This window comes from Trachypithecus francoisi, unplaced genomic scaffold (assembly GCF_009764315.1).
Source record: "Trachypithecus francoisi isolate TF-2019V2 unplaced genomic scaffold, Tfra_2.0 Lachesis_group11, whole genome shotgun sequence".
Lineage (NCBI taxonomy): Eukaryota > Metazoa > Chordata > Mammalia > Primates > Cercopithecidae > Trachypithecus > Trachypithecus francoisi.
The window spans coordinates 130,180,162-130,199,007 of record NW_022681456.1 but is presented as its reverse complement, the minus strand read 5'-3'; the positions used below and the strand labels follow the sequence as shown (position 1 = coordinate 130,199,007).

General features: G+C 56.8%; 1 protein-coding gene across 1 annotated transcript in view; it reads right to left on the bottom strand.

Moving 5' to 3' along the window:
• Nucleotides 1-219: 219 nt before the first annotated feature.
• Nucleotides 220-18,846, bottom strand: part of CACNA2D4 (calcium voltage-gated channel auxiliary subunit alpha2delta 4) — a 128,507-nt gene continuing 109,880 nt past the window's right edge. Inside the window, exons 30-38 of the mRNA XM_033223267.1 lie at nucleotides 10,301-10,371; nucleotides 9,720-9,795; nucleotides 9,071-9,123; nucleotides 8,685-8,737; nucleotides 8,370-8,390; nucleotides 6,039-6,156; nucleotides 4,213-4,325; nucleotides 3,843-3,925; nucleotides 220-1,978 (exon numbers count right to left, since the gene is read on the bottom strand). Of these exons, the coding sequence (XP_033079158.1) occupies nucleotides 1,874-1,978; nucleotides 3,843-3,925; nucleotides 4,213-4,325; nucleotides 6,039-6,156; nucleotides 8,370-8,390; nucleotides 8,685-8,737; nucleotides 9,071-9,123; nucleotides 9,720-9,795; nucleotides 10,301-10,371 (693 nt within the window). The 3' untranslated portion in view covers nucleotides 220-1,873. The remainder of the gene's footprint in view (nucleotides 1,979-3,842; nucleotides 3,926-4,212; nucleotides 4,326-6,038; nucleotides 6,157-8,369; nucleotides 8,391-8,684; nucleotides 8,738-9,070; nucleotides 9,124-9,719; nucleotides 9,796-10,300; nucleotides 10,372-18,846) is intronic.

Genomic DNA, 18,846 nt, shown 5'->3' with positions numbered 1-18,846 from the left:
CTTGGCAGGGAGTGGCAGGGCGAGAGAGTGCTCACCCTGCTGTGCGCAGCACAGGTGGGGCCTCGTGACACATGGTTGGGCCACTCAGTGATGGCAGCCCAGGGGCTGGAAAGGGCTCCTTGCTGCTTTTGTAACCCTGCTGGGCTTGCTGGACACCTTACTGTTCCTGGCATCTAAATTGTGATTTCTTTGTCCCCACCTCCATGAAACAAGGTAATGTAATGATAGCAGTTAGCATGTATTTATTTAGCGTTTACTATAGGCCAGGCAGTTTCAAGCATGTTACGTGACTATATCACATTCAATCTTCACAATACTCTTCCAATAATTTGGAGGCAATTTTCAACTCTGCTGCAGTTTCTATAATATGGGACGTATCCACTTTCAGGAGGCTGCTGTGAGGATGGAATGAGCTGAAATACGTTATTCGGTACGTGTAAACCATAGCTGTTCTAGCATTATTCTGCCACTTAAGCTAGCTTCTCCGAGCTGCAGTGTCTTCTGCTGTAAGGGGGCATTACTACCGCCCTCACAGGGTTGTTGCAAGACATGACTAAGAGTGACATTCTGTAACCTACAATGTAAGTGTGTTTTACAGAGTTGGCATTTGGCCTACTCTAGAGGCAAGTTAGGACTATTTGCTGGTAGGAAACTTGAACAGCTTGTACTTTGAAGTGTGGAGGCTGAGGGTGATGGAGGAGCAGGGGGAAGGCCCCCAAATCCCTGCATACTATCCATGCCCATCCCTGGGGTTTGTTACATGGAAAGATTTGAGGCCTCTCCCAAATTTCTCCATGGTTTTGCTCTTAATGTTGCTCTCACTGTGGAGACTGTTGTCGCCTGGGATCCAGGTCTTGGGGTTTGGTGGCGGGAGGAAGCGGCAGGGCCTTGGGACCCTGGGGGAGATGTGTGTGCACTGGGGGTGAGTTCCCCGATAGACCTTCCCTCTCAGTGGACCCTGCTTAGCAAGTTGGAATGTTCCCACAAGTTCCAACCCTAAGGATTTCACTCCGGGGACAGAGTCAAGTAGATTCCTTTGTAAATCATTGGCCAGAAAAAGAACACAATGACTGCTCCTTTTAACTATTTGACAGCTGTTTTTGCCGTCCCCTGAATGTACATCAATTTCCATGCAGCAATTGGATGGCTCAGCCTGTTGGCTTTTCATAGACGCAGACTTTCCTTTAGGGCTTTGTAAAGAAGTTTTGGGAAGTTCTTCAATAGTAGCAGTTCGGGGACATCACATGCAGCCCTGTCGATATTTCCTGAACGGATTTCATTCCTTTCTCAGTCTTGACCATTCCCTTACCCAACCCCCACCCCAACACAGTCAAAACCTTTTTGAGCATCAGCTAGGAAAGTGAGCTGCCTTCCACCCTGAGCCTCACTTTGGGGAATCTATGCTTTAGTTGGGGCACGTTCTTGCCTTAGCCTCCTCTCCGCATTTGGCCTCATTCTGCTGCTTTTTCTCAGTGCCCGGAAGTCCTTAGGTTCTACCAGAGACCACTCTGACAGAAAGGGTCAGGCTGGGTCTGGACTCGGGAGTACAGGGGAACTAAGTTATTTCGTCTTGTTCCAAGCTGAGCTCACGCTGGCTTCCCGAAGAGGAGACAGGAAGGTTAGGTTACAAGTACGCTCATTTTGAGACCTAGGGCGGATGGTACCGGGCACCATGAAGCGTCTTGAAAGTGGTGCCAGGGGATTGGTTTCTTGTTCCAACAAGCATTCTCTGGAGGCCACCAGCCCAGGATTGAGAGGAGCATTGGCCTGGGGGCGACCCGACTGCAGTTAGCTGCATCCCATGTCCGTGCTGACTTTTTGGAATGGCTCTGGAAGGATCACCTTGCCAAAACACAGGTCAGGCTAGGTGGTGTCACCGCAGGAGGTGGGGCAGTAGCCCCCAGACACACAGAGGCAGCAGGAGTAGGGGCAGCGAGGCTGAGGTGTCCGAGGCGCCGCCGCAGTCCTGGGCATTCTCCTGCGAACCCAGAGCAGAGGTGAGAGGGCAGCACTCAGAGGGGGACCCTCAAAAAGGGAGGGGCTTCCACCATGAATGGGGTCAAAATCCTGGGGAAAGCGGAGTTTCAGAAAGCAGGGGAGGCACTGCTACCTTTCTTAGACGCCTCCCTTTTGGGGGAAAAGCCAAGGCTGGCCCCACAGCCTGGGAAGGGGGCACCAGCCTTCTCTGCTTGCCCCCAGGCTTGGAGTGGCTACGGGGTCATCCTCTCAGAATGGCTTCAGGAAAGTCCTCAACTCTGGGAGCATCTCTGATGGGGATTATTGTCCCAGCAGACGGGACTGTGTATGAAGCGCCCGGCTCAGGGCCTGACACCTGGGTCTTGGTTCTGGATCCGTTCCAGCCACTATGACTGTCATCCACATGACGGCCTCCTCACATTGCTCAGATCATTCCGAACCAAGCGTAGCGGGAATGAGGACAAGATGGGAAAACTGCATTCTAATTCACCTAGCGCCCAACCCCTAGGAAGCATGGCTCTTTGTTAAAGCACCTTTGGATCCTGGTTGACGTCGTATTTTAATGACATAGGGCTGTGCTGTGTTTTCACACCACCACTTCAACAAATGTGAAGGGTTTTTCCCACCCCACTCTCTGGACACCAACTGGGTGTCTGTCCTGAAATTCAATTCAAGTCTGACACTATCAAGACTTAGCATTAGATCCCGCAAGTTACAGGGCTCAGGCTCAGTCCCACAAGGTGGCCCTCACCTCAGATGCTAATCGCAAGACCCTGGTCTGCTGTCCTTCTGACAGACTGGCTGTAAATCTAGGGTTCCCATGACCCCGTCTCAGGCTCCGTGATCTGTTAGCGTGGCTCACTAAGCTCAGGAAGGTGCTTCCCTCACCATGACCGGTTTATTATTATTATTATTATTATTTTGAGACGGAGTCTCGCTCTGTCGCCCGGACTGGAGTGCAGTGGCCGGATCTCAGCTCACTGCAAGCTCCGCCTCCCGGGTTCACGCCATGCTCCTGCCTCAGCCTCCCGAGTAGCTGGGACTACAGGCGCCCGCCACGTCGCCCGGCTAGTTTTTGTATTTTAGTAGAGACGGGGTTTCACCGTGTTAGCCAGGATGGTCTCGATCTCCTGACCTCGTGATCCGCCCGTCTCGGCCTCCCAAAGTGCTGGGATGACAGGCGTGAGCCACGGCGCCCGGCCGACCGGTTTATTATAAAGGACGCAGCTCGGGCAGCTGAGTGGAAGAGACAGGGAGGTCAAGGCATGGGGTGCGCAGAGCTCCCACACCCTTTCACCAACTCGGACACTCTCCAAATACCATTGTTCAGGGATTTCATGGAGGCTTTGTTACGACAGGCACGATGGATTACATCTTTGGCCATTGGTGATCAACTCAATCTCCAGCCCCCTTCCTTTCCCAGAAGCTGGGCGTTGGAGCCAAAAGTCCCAACCCTCTAATCCTGCCTTGGTGTTTCCTGTGGCCAGCCCCCATCCTGTCTAGGGCCCCCCGCCACCAGTCATCTAATTCGCATTCAAAGATACCCCTATCATTCCAGAGGTCTTAGAGGCACCTGCGAAGGAACCAGGGACTACGACCAAACACTGTACCGAAAGATGCACCTATCACCCTAATCATTCAGGAAATAACAAGTGTTTTAGGAGCTTGCCAGGAATCAGGACAAAGACCAAATATCTGTTTCTTATTATATCACAGTGTCACAGGGCATAAACGCAAATGTTTCCCCCGAACAGCACAGGCACAGGTGTGTTCATTGGCATGCTCCTGTCTGCAGGGCACAGACCCAGGCACACAGGGCTTGGGGGTGAAGATCCAGCCCACCCTCGACCCGCCTCAACCCGTACCTCTGGATGGAAGGCGTGGCAGGAGTCTGGTCGCCTGCGGGGCTTCTGGGAGCGCATCCGCTCACATTTGACAGAGGCATTATGTGCAGAAGCCGCTGTTAAGGTCAGTATCTCAGGACCGGAGCCCATTCTGAAGACTGGAACAAGGTCTGGAAGAACCTGCTCTGGTGCCACCAGTTGCCCTGCAAGCAGCTTTGGGGCCAGGAGGCAGCACCGGGGCCCAGGGAAGGGTGAGAGAACAAATAACGGAGCCCCGTGGAGGACAGACTGGTGGTGGAGGAGGCTGGCCCCGCTGCTCAAAATCCGAGCCCCACAGACACCTCCTACAGCCCCGCCCCCACCGCACACATCCCCGAGGACTGCAGGATATATTTGACTTCTGTGGCCTCCTGCAGCACTGGCGGGAAGATGCTGCAGTCACAGGTGGGGTCTGTCACCAGGAGGAGGAGGTTACTGTTGGGAATCTGTTGCACCACAAATACCCTGCAGCAAAGAAAGGGAGTCGAGGACGGCTCCGTGGCGACCACGAGAAGCGCTTCTAGGGAAGGAACTTCTGGAGACTTTAGTGTGGAGTTAGGGTGGCAGGGAAGCCCGGAACCAAGAGGCAGTGCGGGTCGGGACAGCTACGGGAACGGCCCGGGCAGATGGTTCAGTTCTACTGGCTTTCCCCACAAGCCTTTGCTGCTGCATTTCCTTTCCTAGCAGACTGGAGAAAGTGAGGAAGTCCAAACTGGGCCGCTCTGGAGAGTGCAGAGTTGTTATTAATATATGCAGGGACAACAGGCGTCAATCAAGACCATCCAGAGCAAATGGGAGGGCGGCAACACTTGCTTTGGGTGAGGGTGGCGGGGGCAGGCCGGGGCGAAGCGGCAGTGCCGGAGCTGGGCCACCAGGTGGCGCGGTGGTCCCGCGCTCGGCGAGGCCGCCCTGCGAGGAGTGGCGCGGAGTGGGGCGGAGCCCGCCCACCGGGCCCACGGCCTTCCCAGCAGTCCCAGCGGCCGGCTGCCGAGCGCCTCCGCCGGCCGGGTGGTCTCCCACGTCCACACGTGCACACCACAGCCATGTACACTCTAAGCCTTCATGGCTCTCCATGAGGCTGCTATTGTGCCCATTTTGTGGCTGAGCAAACGGAGACGAGAGCAGGCGAAGTCACTGGCCCACGGTCAGGAGCCAGGAAGAGCAGAGCCAGTTTTAAACTCAGGTCTCTCTACTCTGAGGCCCTCGCTTCCCTCCGAGACCGCGGCTCTGTCCTCGCACCGAGCCTTGGAGACTAGTGCACAGGGGACGCTCATCTCAACCCTCAACCCTGCACAGAACCCGGGGAGACACCCGCGCGGCAGGACGCGCCGGAGGGGGAGAAGGGAGCCCCCGTGCCAGCGCCGCAGGGGCCGCACTGTTCAATGGGGTGCCACGGCCTGGGGGTCTGGCTGAGGCGACCCTCGAGGAGGCCGCTGCGTTCCCGGGGTGGGGTCCTCCCGGGCTCGGCGGCGGGGGTCAGCAGGAGAGACCCTTCCGTCCGGCCTCCCTGCCTCCCCGGGCCAGGGCGGGTTGTAACGAGCGGCTTCCACACAGCAGGAAGCCTGACCGGGCTGCTGTCCGCGCTCTGGGCCTGGAGCCTCCTGAGGTGGGCACATGGCAGAGGTGGGCACACGGCAGAGGTGGGCACACGGCAGAGCAGGGCCGCGCCATACAGGCGGGGACTGTGCCCAGCGCTCCGCTTCCTCCCAAGGCTCCCAGCGGCCCGAGGACATCGCACACTTTCCGGCTTCTCTTCTCGCACCTCCCTCTGCCTTCCAAGTGCTCCCCGTGCAGCTCAGCCGCGGGCACTGGCACCGCCCTGGGGCCCGGCCTGTGCCCGAGCAGGGGTGGGGGAGACCCGCTGAAGGGTCCTCGCCCAGAGACGCCGCGGGGTGACGGCCGCGGCCCTGGTGGGGTGGGGTGGGGCGGGCTCGCCACCTCTCCCCGCTCCCCTGCGGCAGCGCCCCCGGCGGTCCCGGTCCCCAGCGTCCTGCCCGCCGCAGACCTTCCGCCTCCTGCGTGTCTCCTGCCCGGAGGACGGCGGGGGAAGACCCTGGAGCGCGGGCTCGCGTCTGGAAGCTCCGCCTCCTCCCTGGGGGTGCCGGGCCCGCCCGGACTTCCGTCTCGCGAGGGAGGGAGGAGTGCGGCGGGACGCGCAGCGCCGCCCCGGGGCCTTACTTCTGGCAGGGCCCGCACTCGATGATCCCGTTGGCCTCCCGGATGGCCGGCTGGTACACGAACACGGGGTACTCGGTGTCGCAGGGCTGCAGCTGGTCCTGCTTCTTCTGTTTGTGGGCTGCGGGCAGAGAAGTGACATCAGCCTACTGAAGGGGCCTCGGAGGGCATGGCCTGGGGTGACCTCGCCTCAGCACTCCCAGGGCCAGAGTCCCCCCAGTCCATCTGCAGGGGGTCCCTCCTCAGGCAGTTCTCGGGACCCGTGTGGAGGAGCCGGTGGGGGTGAAGGGAGGGAAGGCACAGAGAGTGGCTTCACACGGGGGCGCCGCAGGGGCCCTGGGTCTCGGTGGAGGGAAGGGCTTGCTCTCTGAGAGCCCGGCCCTCGCTGTGAGCTGGGGGCGGTGCGCCATCGCCAGGGCTCCTTCCAGCACTCAGATCCCGGGGAGGGTCTGAGCGGGGAGCAGAAGCAGGAGGGGCACCAAGGGGTGGTTTGGGGGTACTTAGGCCCACCACCCTCCCCTCACTGTGGACAGACCTAGCGCAGTTCCTGGGCAATCCTGCCCTCCTCTCCCGCATAGCCAGGCCCACCTGAGCGCCTGGGGTGGGGGCAGCCGGGCAGGTGGGCTCCAGGCCTGGGCTGCCGAAGCCCAGAAGGCACAGCCGCCTGGCGCGGGGCTCCTTGGGGGCAGTGCGATTTGCCCTAGCTCCCTGGGACAAGGACAGTGGACTCAACCGAAGGCAGAGGCGAGTGCCTCAGCCCCGCTCTGGGGGACCCAAGTCTGTTCCCTCCTGGAGCCTCCTGAGGTGGGCACCTGGCAGAGCAGGGCCCCGCCGCACAGGCGGGGACTGTGCCCAGCGCTCCTGTTCCTCCCAAGGCTCTCTGCGTGGCCCTTCTGTTCTCAGGGCCTGGCCGTGGCCCCCAGGGATAGACCTAGAGGTGGGGGGCACAAGTGTGAGCTACCTTTCCAGGCTCATGTGGGGTCCTACAGGACAGCATGGGTCTCCTCAACTTCCAGACCCAGACACTTCCAGCCAGAGCTCGAAACCCAGAGGGGACACCAGCCGATGTGCAGAAAACCCTCGCTGAGAAGGGCAAGCCCACAGCGGCCAGGGCTGTGAGTTTTGTCCCCAGGGCTGGGCACAGAGGCCTGACAACGGCAGGGTTGAGTGGCGTCCCCAAGGTCACACAGTGGGCGGGGCTGCAACACCTACACCCCGGCCTGGGACTCCAGGTCCAGTGCTCCTTCACTGAGGACACTGACACCTGGCAGGCCAGGGGGAGGAGCTCCAGTGGACAGGTGCCCCAGAGAAGAGAAATTCTGAGTAGGCAGATTGAGGGGGATCATCCTCAAGATGCAGCTGCTGACAGAGGGGACAGTGTCCCCACCCCACGGTGAAGCCCTGTGTTTCTGCGCAGGGGGGTGGGGACCTGCTTCTAAGTGACACAGCGTTCCTGGTTCCTGTCACTGACACCTATTGACTGCAAACACCCCAGAGCAGCCCCACCCAGTCCATCATGGGTGTGAGTCCAGGAGTCTGGAGACACAGCCCTAACCACCCTGAGCCGAGGGGCAGAAGAAGCCCCAAGCCAAGGCCAGCAGGAGAGAACAAAGAGCAAGCCAGAGAGGGGACCACAGCAGAGATGAAGAGATGGGATAAGCTGGGGACAGCCCAGGTGGTGGGAGGTTTTGGAACCCCGTGGCAAAGGTACTATGAACACGGAGGAGCTGAGCAGAGCCCACTGAGGCAGATGGCCTCCTGTGGTCATGGAGTGCCCAGGCGCCCGGGCAGTGAGTGCTTTGAAAGGCCAGGCTCACTGCCGCCCTGTGCGTGTGGCCAGAGCCACTGGGCTTTGTGTTGGGGCCTCTCATGGTCGCTGCCTCTGGGGCACTCTGTCCTCAGACACAGGGTCCCAGAGGGGAATCGTCCTGAGTGCTTCCTGGGTCATCTGGAACCAGGAGTCCCGCTGAGGGGTGGTGATGCCCGGTCTACGGTGCCGCTCTTTGCTTCTCCAAGGGGTGGGCTGGCGGTTGCTCACTCATACTGGCTCATGGCCACCCGGCCACACCACCCTTCCTCTTGGAATCTTACATGTTCTCACCCAAGGGGAGGCTGGAGTTTCTCATTTTCCCTGGGGCCTGACTGTCCTCGTGTGAGATGAGATCTGGGCTAGACTCCCCAGTCCCCCAACCCCCAGGAATGGTGCTTTAAACCGGGACAGCTCAGCCTGCTTGGGGTCATTCCTGGGACGGGTCATGGAGGGCGGGTTCTTTGTAGCTCCTGCTGCGTCCCCAACCCACCGCCAGCAGGGATTGCCTCAGCAGAACTACTTACAGTGATGGAAGACACTTTTGGCTGGCCGGGACATGAGCCCAGCACAGGGTGGACACGGCACAGGAAGAACATGGTGGCACAGGAGGGCAGGATGTCATGGGGTGGTGATGATGGCACATGGAGTGGCGGTGTCCCAAGATGATGTCACACACGGAGCCAGGAGTGAGGGAGGTGATGAGAGAAGGCCACGCAGGGTGAGATGTGAACAACGATGCGCCTGTCCCCACTGTCACCCACCCCACGGGGAATGGTCTCACGAGTGGACCAAAATGCCGCTGCTCTTCAGCACATGGCCCTGCCGCTCCATGCACTCACCCTCAGCCCCTCTGTCGTACCAGGAGCCCCAGACGCTCCACTCCAGCAGGAACCTGTAGGACACAGGACTGAATCTCGGAGACCTCTGAACCCTCCTGACCTGGGTTACAAGGGGCTGGAGTATCCCTGACAGCCCCCGGCCCATCCCCTCTCCTCTAGGACACCCTCTTCCCTGCTTGAGGGCTCTGGGGTGAGCGGTGAGGTCCCTTCCAGGGGCAGCGTGCAGGGAGGAGGTGGTGTCCATGCCCAGGGGTTGTGCCCTCCTTCCCTGGGTTCTGGTAGCAAGTGGGTTGTCCTGGAGACCTTGCAGCCCCCTGCTCAAGGACACCCTCCTAAGCCACCCTTGCATGCAGCCCTCCACCAGCCCTATGTCTACCCCCACTCACAGCACCAGCTCCTGCAGCAGCCACCTGGTCGCCGTCAAGAAGGCAGAAATTGGCTGGGAAGGAGAGAGTGCACACCACTCACACCTAGGTCCAAGGCTGAGTGTCCCCCCACACCCCAGCACCACCCTCAGAGAGACCAGAGAGTGGGCTGCCCTGCCACTGGGAGCGGGGGCGGCAGAGCACAGGCCTGCAACCCAGCACCCACCATCCCCCTACCTCCCACCTGCCCTGCAGAGCTGAGCTAGCTGGGAAATGCCTATTGCAGGTCAGACGTCTCAGGTGGGGTTGGACATGCCCCTCCAGGAGATGAGGCAAGTCCTCATCCTGGTGCTGTACTGCTGAGGATCCCTGGTGATCAAGTGGCAGTGTCAGGGGCTGAGGCTGGGGCAGGTTGCTCTCTCTGTCTCCGCCAGAGGCCCTGTTATGTCACAGCTACCAGAGCAGTCCCTTTGAAGCCCCAAAGCCAGACCCTCAGGCCTGCCTGAGAGCGGGACTGAGAGCAGTGGCTCTGAGCAGAAGGTGGAGATGGTCAAGGTAGGGTCCTGGGGCCAGACACCCAAGGTGGGTGAGAACAGGGACCAGTGACCTCATTCCAGGAGAGGGCAGAGGACTGGCTGGCTGGCAGAGGGAAGGGCTGGGTAACACTCACGCTGACCAGGGGCTGGGCCGCGCTGTGGTGGTGACTTGAGGGTTTGCACATGGCCTGATAGTCATACATGGTCACTCTGAAAATCAGACGCAGGCTGTGATGAGTCCGAAGCCACCCCCACACCCTGCCCCTGCCTCAGGAGGCTTTACTAGCAGAGCGCCCATTTGCAATTTACTAGCAGAGCTGCCCCTGCCTCAGGAGGCTTTACTAGCAGAGCGCCCACAATTCCCAAAGGAACCTGAGCTAGGACAGCAGATCAGAAGACAGTTCATGCTGAAAATTCCATGTCTGCACTTGGAATGGTTTAAAGACAATGAAGAGCAAATGGCTTGCCCTCTGAGTTGGACGGTTTTCCCTCTAGGGTCTGACCTGCGGGGTCCCTCCCAGGGACGCCCACATGACCTTAAGCCCTCCCCACATCATGTTGACGCCCTGGCTCCATAAAGGTTGCTTTTGGAGCTCTTTAGGGGCACCCACTGTGGGATTTGGAGGTCAGGATCCCGAGATCCGCTTGGGCCACTTAGCATCAGCTCTCGGTTTGCTATGTCTATTTGGACGGGGGAGGAGTGTGCCCCACTTACTGGCTGAACACCCCCATGCTGAGCAGCTGGGTCATGACAGCACCATCCACCTCCCCCAGAAATCTTCCCGTCTGTAAGGGAGGGAGAGCAGAGAGAGAGGGAGGGAGAGAGATGGAGCAGGATGGAGCCTTCTGAGTCCAGCATTACTTTTTTAGCTCAGGTCGAGGCTTTTGGTGCCTGTCGGGCTTTCCCTCTAAATGCCTCTCAGCATCATCCAGCTGAAACCTTCCACCCACGCCCCTCTCCGGTCCTGGCTCCCTCCTTACCGTCCAGCCTGCTGCTTTCCAGGCCAGCTGACTAGGAGACCAGCCTAGAGGTTGCAATATGATTTTTAAATGGTACAGTATTCCTTGGAACAATTCTGTGTGAATCACTTGCAGCAAGGTTAAAGAATGTTTTATGAAACTGGATTTGTTGTACGTGCTGTGTGTGGGGGGGGGTCAGATAGAAAACACGTTTACACGTTTCTGCAGGTGAAGGTCAAAAGCAGCGCCTGTCTCGTGCACACTGGTATCCTCATCCTCCCAGTGTGAGAGGGCTGGTGTGGCTTTTGATGTCCCTCCATCACCTCCCACAATCCGTGTGCCCTGTGGATAGGTCATTTGTCCCCTCCACAACAATGACCTAACCAGATCCCTTGCCCTATCTCCACTGCCCACCTGCCCTCCTCACTGACCTCTCCCCTAGTCCCTGTGGCACTGCCAGAGTCATCTTCCTCAAATGCAGCATGAATGGGTCACTCTCGTCTTCACTTCCAAAAAACAAACAGGACCCTCCCTCCTGCCCTGGCTCCCCTTTCGTTGTCCATCAGCCAGTGCTTTGTGGCTTCTGTGCCCTGTGCCAGGCAGCGGCCCCCTAGCTGGCTGAGAATGGCCTCAGGCCCCCCATCCTGCCACCTCTCATGGCCTCTGTACCTGCCTTGGCCTATTGAGTCTGCTGTTTCTCAGCAGGGCAGGGTGGCAGAGCTTGGGCTTTGGTGTTGGATTTCAACTTGAATGTAGGCTGTCTTTAAAGATTGTGGATAGCGTGTGTCCGGCATGGGGCTCCCAGTAAATACTTGAAAAATGGCAGCCACTGTTAGGAGGAGCGGTCTGGGGTCCAGCTTGGCTGTTCTCCCTGCCTTGATTACCCTTTCTCTGTCCTCAAGCCAAGGAACTTTTTTCCTCACCCTCGCTGGGAAGTCTTTCGATTCTAACTTTTCCAGCCAGAACGAGGCCTTCCTCTGCACACTGGCAGCCTGTGACCTGCATGCCCATGCAGTCCCAGTCTCACTCTGCCAGGTAAGATATTTGGTAGAAAACTGTCTGAGAACAGGACCATGTCTTACTCATCTCTGAATTCCCCAAAGTGTCTTGGTACCTGGACATACTCAGTCAGTGCGGAATTTTGGTAGGGAAGGGAGGTGGGAACCAAGCTGAGGGCCATGTCAGGTTCTTCATGGAGATCTTTCTAGCTGCCAGGGCCCAAAATGATGACATGTGTGATAACTACCAATAAAAATAAATGCAAGGCTGGTACAGGAGCTGAGGCACATGGGTCTGGCCAATCTCAAGGAAAGGTAGGCATTGTCTGGGTGCCCACCTGGGGCCTGCCCTGGGCAGCCAAGTAGACTCCAGCAAGCCTTCTGAAGGGAGCAGAGATTTATTCCAGACAAGGGCTAGTCAGAATGCACAACTCCTGAACACCCAGTGAAAAATCAGAGAAGTTCTCTCTCAAATAAGAGGTGATGGTGCAGCTTCAGGACAATAACCCCAGTACTGTTCATAATGCTATGACCTATAATCAGCCAATATGGGGCCACAGGTCCCCAGATGCACCCACGCCAGGAATCCGGGATGAAGTCAGGAAGTATTACGTTCCAAATTGGAATCAAATAACAAAACCATCTTTACATCCTACAGTCTTTCCTGTGTAAGTGGAAACAGCTGACTTATAAAATTAAAACGTAAGGATGCAACCCACTAAAAATGCATGGCAAATTATAATCTGAAAATGGACAGGTCAATTACAAAAGTAAGCAGGAGGAAAACAGAGGCAGACAAAGGTACTCAGACTTGCCTGTCTACATTCTGCTAGCTCTTCACCTGGAATAGCCTGACCACCAAAAACGATTTCATAACACCTTTCATTCACAAGGCACTCAGCAGGTGAGTCTGATGCAAACATGAATGAAATGGACACCAATCAAGAGCTTCAGACTAGTTTGCACGGACAGACAGGGAACACGCAAACTCTCAGACAGGGCTGGCTGATAACCGGCACCTCCTACAGTGGCGGAAAGGAGTGGGAACCCAAAGCCCTGGTAGGCTGCATGGAAGAAGGCAGTGGACATGGCAGGGAGACAGCAGGGAGGGTCAAGGGCATTCCAGGGACAGAACAGCACATGGGAATGTGAAAGGCATTGAATTCCCGCCTGTTCAAGGTGCAGCCCTAAAGCTCTCCCTGGTGCCTCCAGCTAAACTCTCTCAGCTGGGGCTTGCTTTTTGCTATTCTAGTTTCTCTCTCTCTCTCTCTCTCTCTCTCTCTCTCTCTCTCTCTCTCTCTCTCTCTCTCTCTCTCTCTCTCTCTGTGTGTGTGTGTGTTTCCTCCGTCACTCCCTCACCTGACAGCAGGATTCTAGAGGACAGAAATCCACCTCTGTCCCACGGCACCACACCAAGTCCTGTTTACAGTTATTATTCCATGCATATTTGCTGAAGGAATGTGTGAGGGAATGAATGACCCGACTCTTCTGCTCCCTGGGAAGGTGCAGCGGGGTGGAGACAAGGCTTCTGACGAGGTTGGTCTTAATTCCTACAAGCCTGTCCCATTCTCCTTCCTAATTCTAGGCTTATTCACTAACAACCCTGTTGTTTAGACTTCTGAGAAGTCCCTGAGAGCAAGGATGTGTATCCTGGACACTAGAAAAATGTATCCCCCTCCATAAATAAATAGCTTGATTTTTCTAGGATTTGTCACTCTGGCAGAAAATATGCATTCTCCCCGTCTTCTTTAGTTAGGCACCCTGACTTTAATTATGGCAGCCATGTGCTCAGCGAAAAGACTCCATTTCCCAGTAGCCCTTGCAGCAAGGACTGACCAATGGAATGTGAGCAGAGCCGCTGGGCGAGACTTCCGGGAAGCGTTCTCAAGGCCTCCTGCCCCATGCCGCATGCGCATCCTTGCCCTTGCACTCTGGGAAGTGGACTCGAAGGCAGGAGCCCCTCCAGCAATGCTGGGATCGTGCGGATGGGGACAGGCCGGGCCCAGGCTGCCTTCATCTATCTATTCTTTTATGAGAGAATAAACCTTGAGTTGTTTAAGCCACTTCTCTTCTGGCAGCAGAACACAATTCCTGGCTGATAGTTTCTTTTGAAGTCTGTCAGGGCAAATCCCCGAGTCAGATAGAGTCCCTGAACCTGCAAAGCCAAGGTCCAAACGTCGACATGGCTTGCCTTGTCGATTTAGGAGCCCCGGACCGTCCTCGGAGTGGCACCCAAAGTATAGCAGGATGCCAGGGCCTGGCCGCCCCAGCTCCCCTTTCACGGGGCACTATTCACAAATAAGCAGCGGCCCATGGGCTGCCTGAACGCTGGGGCTGGGTCAGAAGGGTTGAGGACCCCCCTGCCCGGCCTTCAAGTCTGGAGGGAGGCCAGAGGGGAGGCGGGTCCTGTGAGCACCACCCAGAAGCCTGCAGGGGAAGCAGATGGGGGCAGAGGCAGGCGAGCAAGTGATGAGACATTGGGCAGTCCCAGGCCTGGACGAATTTGCATGGCTGTGGGAGGCTGTGCCCAGAGAGAAGGGGTGCTCTTGACTCTGGTGACAGATGGAGTAAATGTCCCATGGCCTCCTTACCTGGGGACAGCCTCCGTTTCTTCTCTAAAGGTGCGAGCTCATCCTCCTAAGGGGTGTGAACGCTCAAGTCCCTGTGTCTGGCTCGTGGGAATCGCTTTCCTTTTGTCTGCTCCTGGCTTGTGCAGCCTCTCCTGCCCCACGTCCCCCAGGCTGCAGTCTCTTAAGGAGTGTTTTGGACACTCAGGGGTGCCTGGGAGGGACGTGGAGGAGCGGGGTGGGGATGGGGCAGCACTGCACTCCCTGGAAAGCCACCTGAAGAACCTGCCTCTGACCACGACAGGATGAATTTTATTCCTGGAGGGCTCAGTGGAGCAGGGCCATTTGGGATGCCAGGAAGGCAGAGGGAGCGCCGCTGCCAGGGCATGTGGTGTCCCGGAAGATGGCCAAGGCAGGCTGCCCAGAGTGGAAAGGATGGGAACTCGTGCCAGGCTGGGATAGGGACTTGAAGATGAGGAGCCTGGGCTGGGCAGGCTTCAGGGGGCAGGGTAGGTGAGAGGGATTCAGAGAAACAGGACCCAAGGCCCAAACAGGCATGCCTGACGCCCCTGATAGCAGAAAGGGACGCCCTGCTCTGAGGGCCTGTCCGGTCCCAGCTCACTGGGCTAGGGCGTGGAGGGAGGAGATCCAGGGAATCTCTCAGGGAAAGGTGCTGGGATGGAGCCTCGGATTCTCTAGGCTGCAGTTGCTGCCCCTTGGAGATCCACTTTGAAGCTCCCATGGGTGGGTGCTGTCAGGAGGCAAATGACAGGAATCAGAGTCCCCAGATTCAGGGTGACAGATCCACTATAAATACGACAAAGCTCCACAAAGCTGCTGTCATTGTCCCCAGCTGTCTGCTTCTCTTTCTAGGCCCCACATCAAGGGTTACAATCTTGTCATCCATAACTCTTTATTATAAGAATGAGCCCCGGCCTGGAAGAGAGGCCAAATGTCTAATCAGCAGGCCTGGAACACCACTGGCGCCAGGAGAGAGCCAAGCAGCCACTCCCTCAGGACCCTTGTGTTTTCCCCACTCACTGACTATGGGGAGGAGGATGTGGAAGGACTTTGGGAAGAATCTTTGCATCTGTAGCTCAACAGGCTTCTTTCTCCAGGCCCCTGGGTGAACCCTAGCAGGGACAAGGAGTCGCTGGAAGCTTTGGACACATTTGCCCAGTCAGGAAAGTGACAGCAGCCAGCTAAAGTGCATCCAGCTCCACAGCAGCCATGAGGCCTGGGGAGGGTTCTCCACCCATCACGCACCCAGTCACCTGGAGGGCCCCTTTGAGCAGACTGCTGGACCCCAGTCCCAAAGTGCCTGAGTCCCTAGGTCTGGTGGGGCCCTGGCAGATCTGCATCTCTGACAAGCTCCCAGATGCTGGGGCTTCCATCCTTCAGCGGCACTGGAGGCCTAGAGATGAGCAGGGAGGAGCAGTAAGGAGTGGATGAGTTAGGGGAGGCCAGACCCTGTGGCCCTGGATGGCGCTTGTGTGTTTGGGGAAGAGGGGCAGGTTTGGGTCAGTTGGTGGGAGTTGGTGGTGGGCAGACTCTAAAGTGGTTCACAATGATCCTGGCCTCCTGGGAGTCCTGCCCTTGTGTAAGCCCCTCCTCTTGAGTGTAGGTGGGACATAGTACCTTGTTTCTAGCAAACAGACTACGGTAAAAGTGATGGGGTGTCCCTTCTGAAATCAGGTTCCAAAAGACCGACTTCCACCTTGGCTTGCTCAGTTTGATGAAGGAAGCCGCCTGCTGTGAGCCGCCCAATGGGAGAGGATGCTTCCGCCTCGCAGCCCTGGAGAAACCGAATCCTGCCAACGCAGGGCCGGATGCAGATCCTTCTCAGGTCAAGCCTGGAAATGACAGCAGCCCTGGGACCTTGATGCTGTAGCCTTGTGCAAGACCCTGAGCCAGCCGCACCCAGATCCCTTACCCACAGAAACTGCCAGATTTTAAGTCTTCTGGTTGTAAGCCACTCCTTTTGCGATAATTTGTTATGCAGCAATAGATAACTGCTACAGAGTTGTTAAATGAATACTTTTTTTCAAAAACAGCAAAAACAGATGGATGGACAGAGGGTCAGACAGTTGAACAAGTGGCATTAGCCCCAGACTTTCTACTGCCCTGTCTTCCACTCACCTCCCAGTCCAGCGCCTGCTACCTCTAGCCCTCACTCTCAGGCCAGTTCAGTTCTCCACACAGTTATCGAGGGTCTGCTGTGTGCCAGGCACCATGCCAGGCGGGGTCTCTGGCCTGCGGCCCTCCCATAACCCGACACAGTTCAGGCTGCATGGTCAGAGCTGTCCAGAGTGAGGAAAGAGGAAGTGAGCCCTGTCACAGTGTCTTGACTCCCAGGGCTTGACACAGGGTTGGGATTCCTGGGCCTTGCCTTTCAGGTCCTACAGGCATTGGTCCTACTTCCATGAGACTCAGCTGAGCGCAGCAAGTGAATGAACTCCGCCTTAAGCGGTGACAGAGTGACCTGGGTGGGGCTCAGGGCCAGGAGTGTCACCTGGCTTGCAGCCTCCACACCCACCAGAGGAGGCCTGTCTAGCTGGGGTCATGAACTGTGCCCTGCAGATGCTCAGGTCCCATCAAGACCAGTGTTCTCCCAGCTCAGTTCCCCTTCCAAGAGGTCTTTTCTAGAATCTTCTTCCCCCTCTTCTTTGCTGCTCTTCAGTTGGCTTTCCGGGTTTGAATTCTGGCTTTTCTGTGGCTGTGAGTTTTTGGGTTAATGCCCTAACCTTGCAGGATCTCATTTTCCCATCCTGTGTAAAGTGAGACTAATAAGGTCCCAGCAGATGATGTGGGGGGCCTTCCTAACCTCTGGGGCCTCACCGTTGGGGAAGCAAGGGTGAGCCAAGCACGGCGGGAGTGGGGGCCCTGGTAGGAGCCTCTAGAAGGTCAGTTCATTTCTGTCCTGTTTCATTTCATGGAGGATTTGGGATGGCATATAAAACTACACACAGGGTAAAAAGGTAATAGAATCATTGAGAAAATGGGGGTGAATGAGTTAAGTAAACAAATACATTATAAAATATAAATCTCTGAGTAACTGACTGCTACCACATCTAATCCAAACTTGTTCTCAGTGATTTTACAATCTGTGAAGACATGTGAGCTAATGTGGTCTGTACAGAATAGGACCAAAGTGGCCCAGTGGGTTATGAGAGGGTCCCTCGAGGGGTTCCTATCTCGAGATGCCACACGCTTGCCAGCTTCTCTCAAGATTGGGGTGGTTCCCCTCCAGGGCTGGCTCCCTGCATGGTTGTCCGGCTGCCTCTGGAGCAGGGGCTGGCAACCATAGCCCGCAGGTCAAACCTGGCTCACTGTTTTTTTTTTTTTTTTTTTTGAGGCAGAGTCTTGCTCTGTCGCCCAGGCTGGAGTACAGTGGCTGGATCTCAGCTCACTGCAAGCTCCGCCTCCCGGGTTCACGCCATTCTCCTGCCTCAGCCTCCCAAGTAGCTGGGACTACAGGCGCCCGCCACCTCGCCCGGCTAGTTTTTTTGTATTTTTAGTAGAGACGGGGTTTCACGGTGTTCGCCAGGATGGTCTCGATCTCCTGACCTTGTGATCCGCCCGTCTCGGCCTCCCAAAGTGCTGGGATTACAGGCTTGAGCCACCGCGCCCGGCCACCTGGCTCACTGTTAATTCGTGTGGGACCTTGATCTAAGACTGGCTTTTCCATGTTCAAGTGGTTGGGGGAAAAAAGTCAAAAGATTGATAACATCTCATGACACATGAAATTTATCTGAAATTCACATTTCAGTATTCAAAGGTTTTACTGGAGCAGTGCCACGTGCATTTGCTAACAGATTGCCCATGGCTGCTTTCTTGCTGCAGTAGCAGGGCTGAGTCTCATTAAGTTCAAAACCAAAATGTGCATCTTCCCCTTTAGGAAATGCTCGCCTACCCCTGCTCCAGAGCTCGCTCTCAGGCTTGCCATCCTCTCCCTCTGTCCTGCCACCTCCCATCCCAGTGTCCAGAATCCAAGCTCTCTCTGGGACGCCTTAGCCCATGCTCTGGCCCTTGAAAGCCAACACCACGGGAGGCCTGGGGACGTGGTCAGGCTCAGTTACCCAGGGCAAGAGGGGTCAGAGCATGAACGAGGGGGCATCAGGTAATCCCAGAGCCTCACACCAACCACTGGTTTCAACTCCTGTCATCACCGGCTTTCTCCCAGAACAATGGAAAAATACAAAGGCCCAGGCTCTTTCTGGGAAGGAGTGAAATGGCCAAAAGGGGGCATGAAAGGGAGAAGGGGGAAACCAGAGGCAGGTGGCCACGATGAACAATTAGCTGAGTCCTGCAAAGCCCTGCCCCCACTGCCACCAAGAGGAAGTTGAATGAAACCGTCTTTGGCTTCTCTGCTCTTGTGGCTGAGAACTGCTGCTCGTTAAGTGGGTCATTTAAACACTACCCCAAGGAGTTAGATTTCATGACCCGCTGGTGCCCTTTTGTCCTCACTTGTCCTCTTTCCCAAGTCTCCTTCCGACACCCCTGCTCCGGTTCCTGCCCTGTTCCGATGACTTCTTTGGATCGGAAGCCGCATCCCGGTCAGGCCAGACCACAGCCCTGAGATGCGTGCAGGTGGCCTTGACCACGACCTCTGCATCAGCCTCCATATCCCAGGCGGTGCGAGCCTTCAGCTGGGGCTGGCTTAGACACTGTGTAGTCCAGCCCCCAGCGAGACACGGCGAGCGGAAGTCGCTTGCCCACATCACTTTTCTAATTAG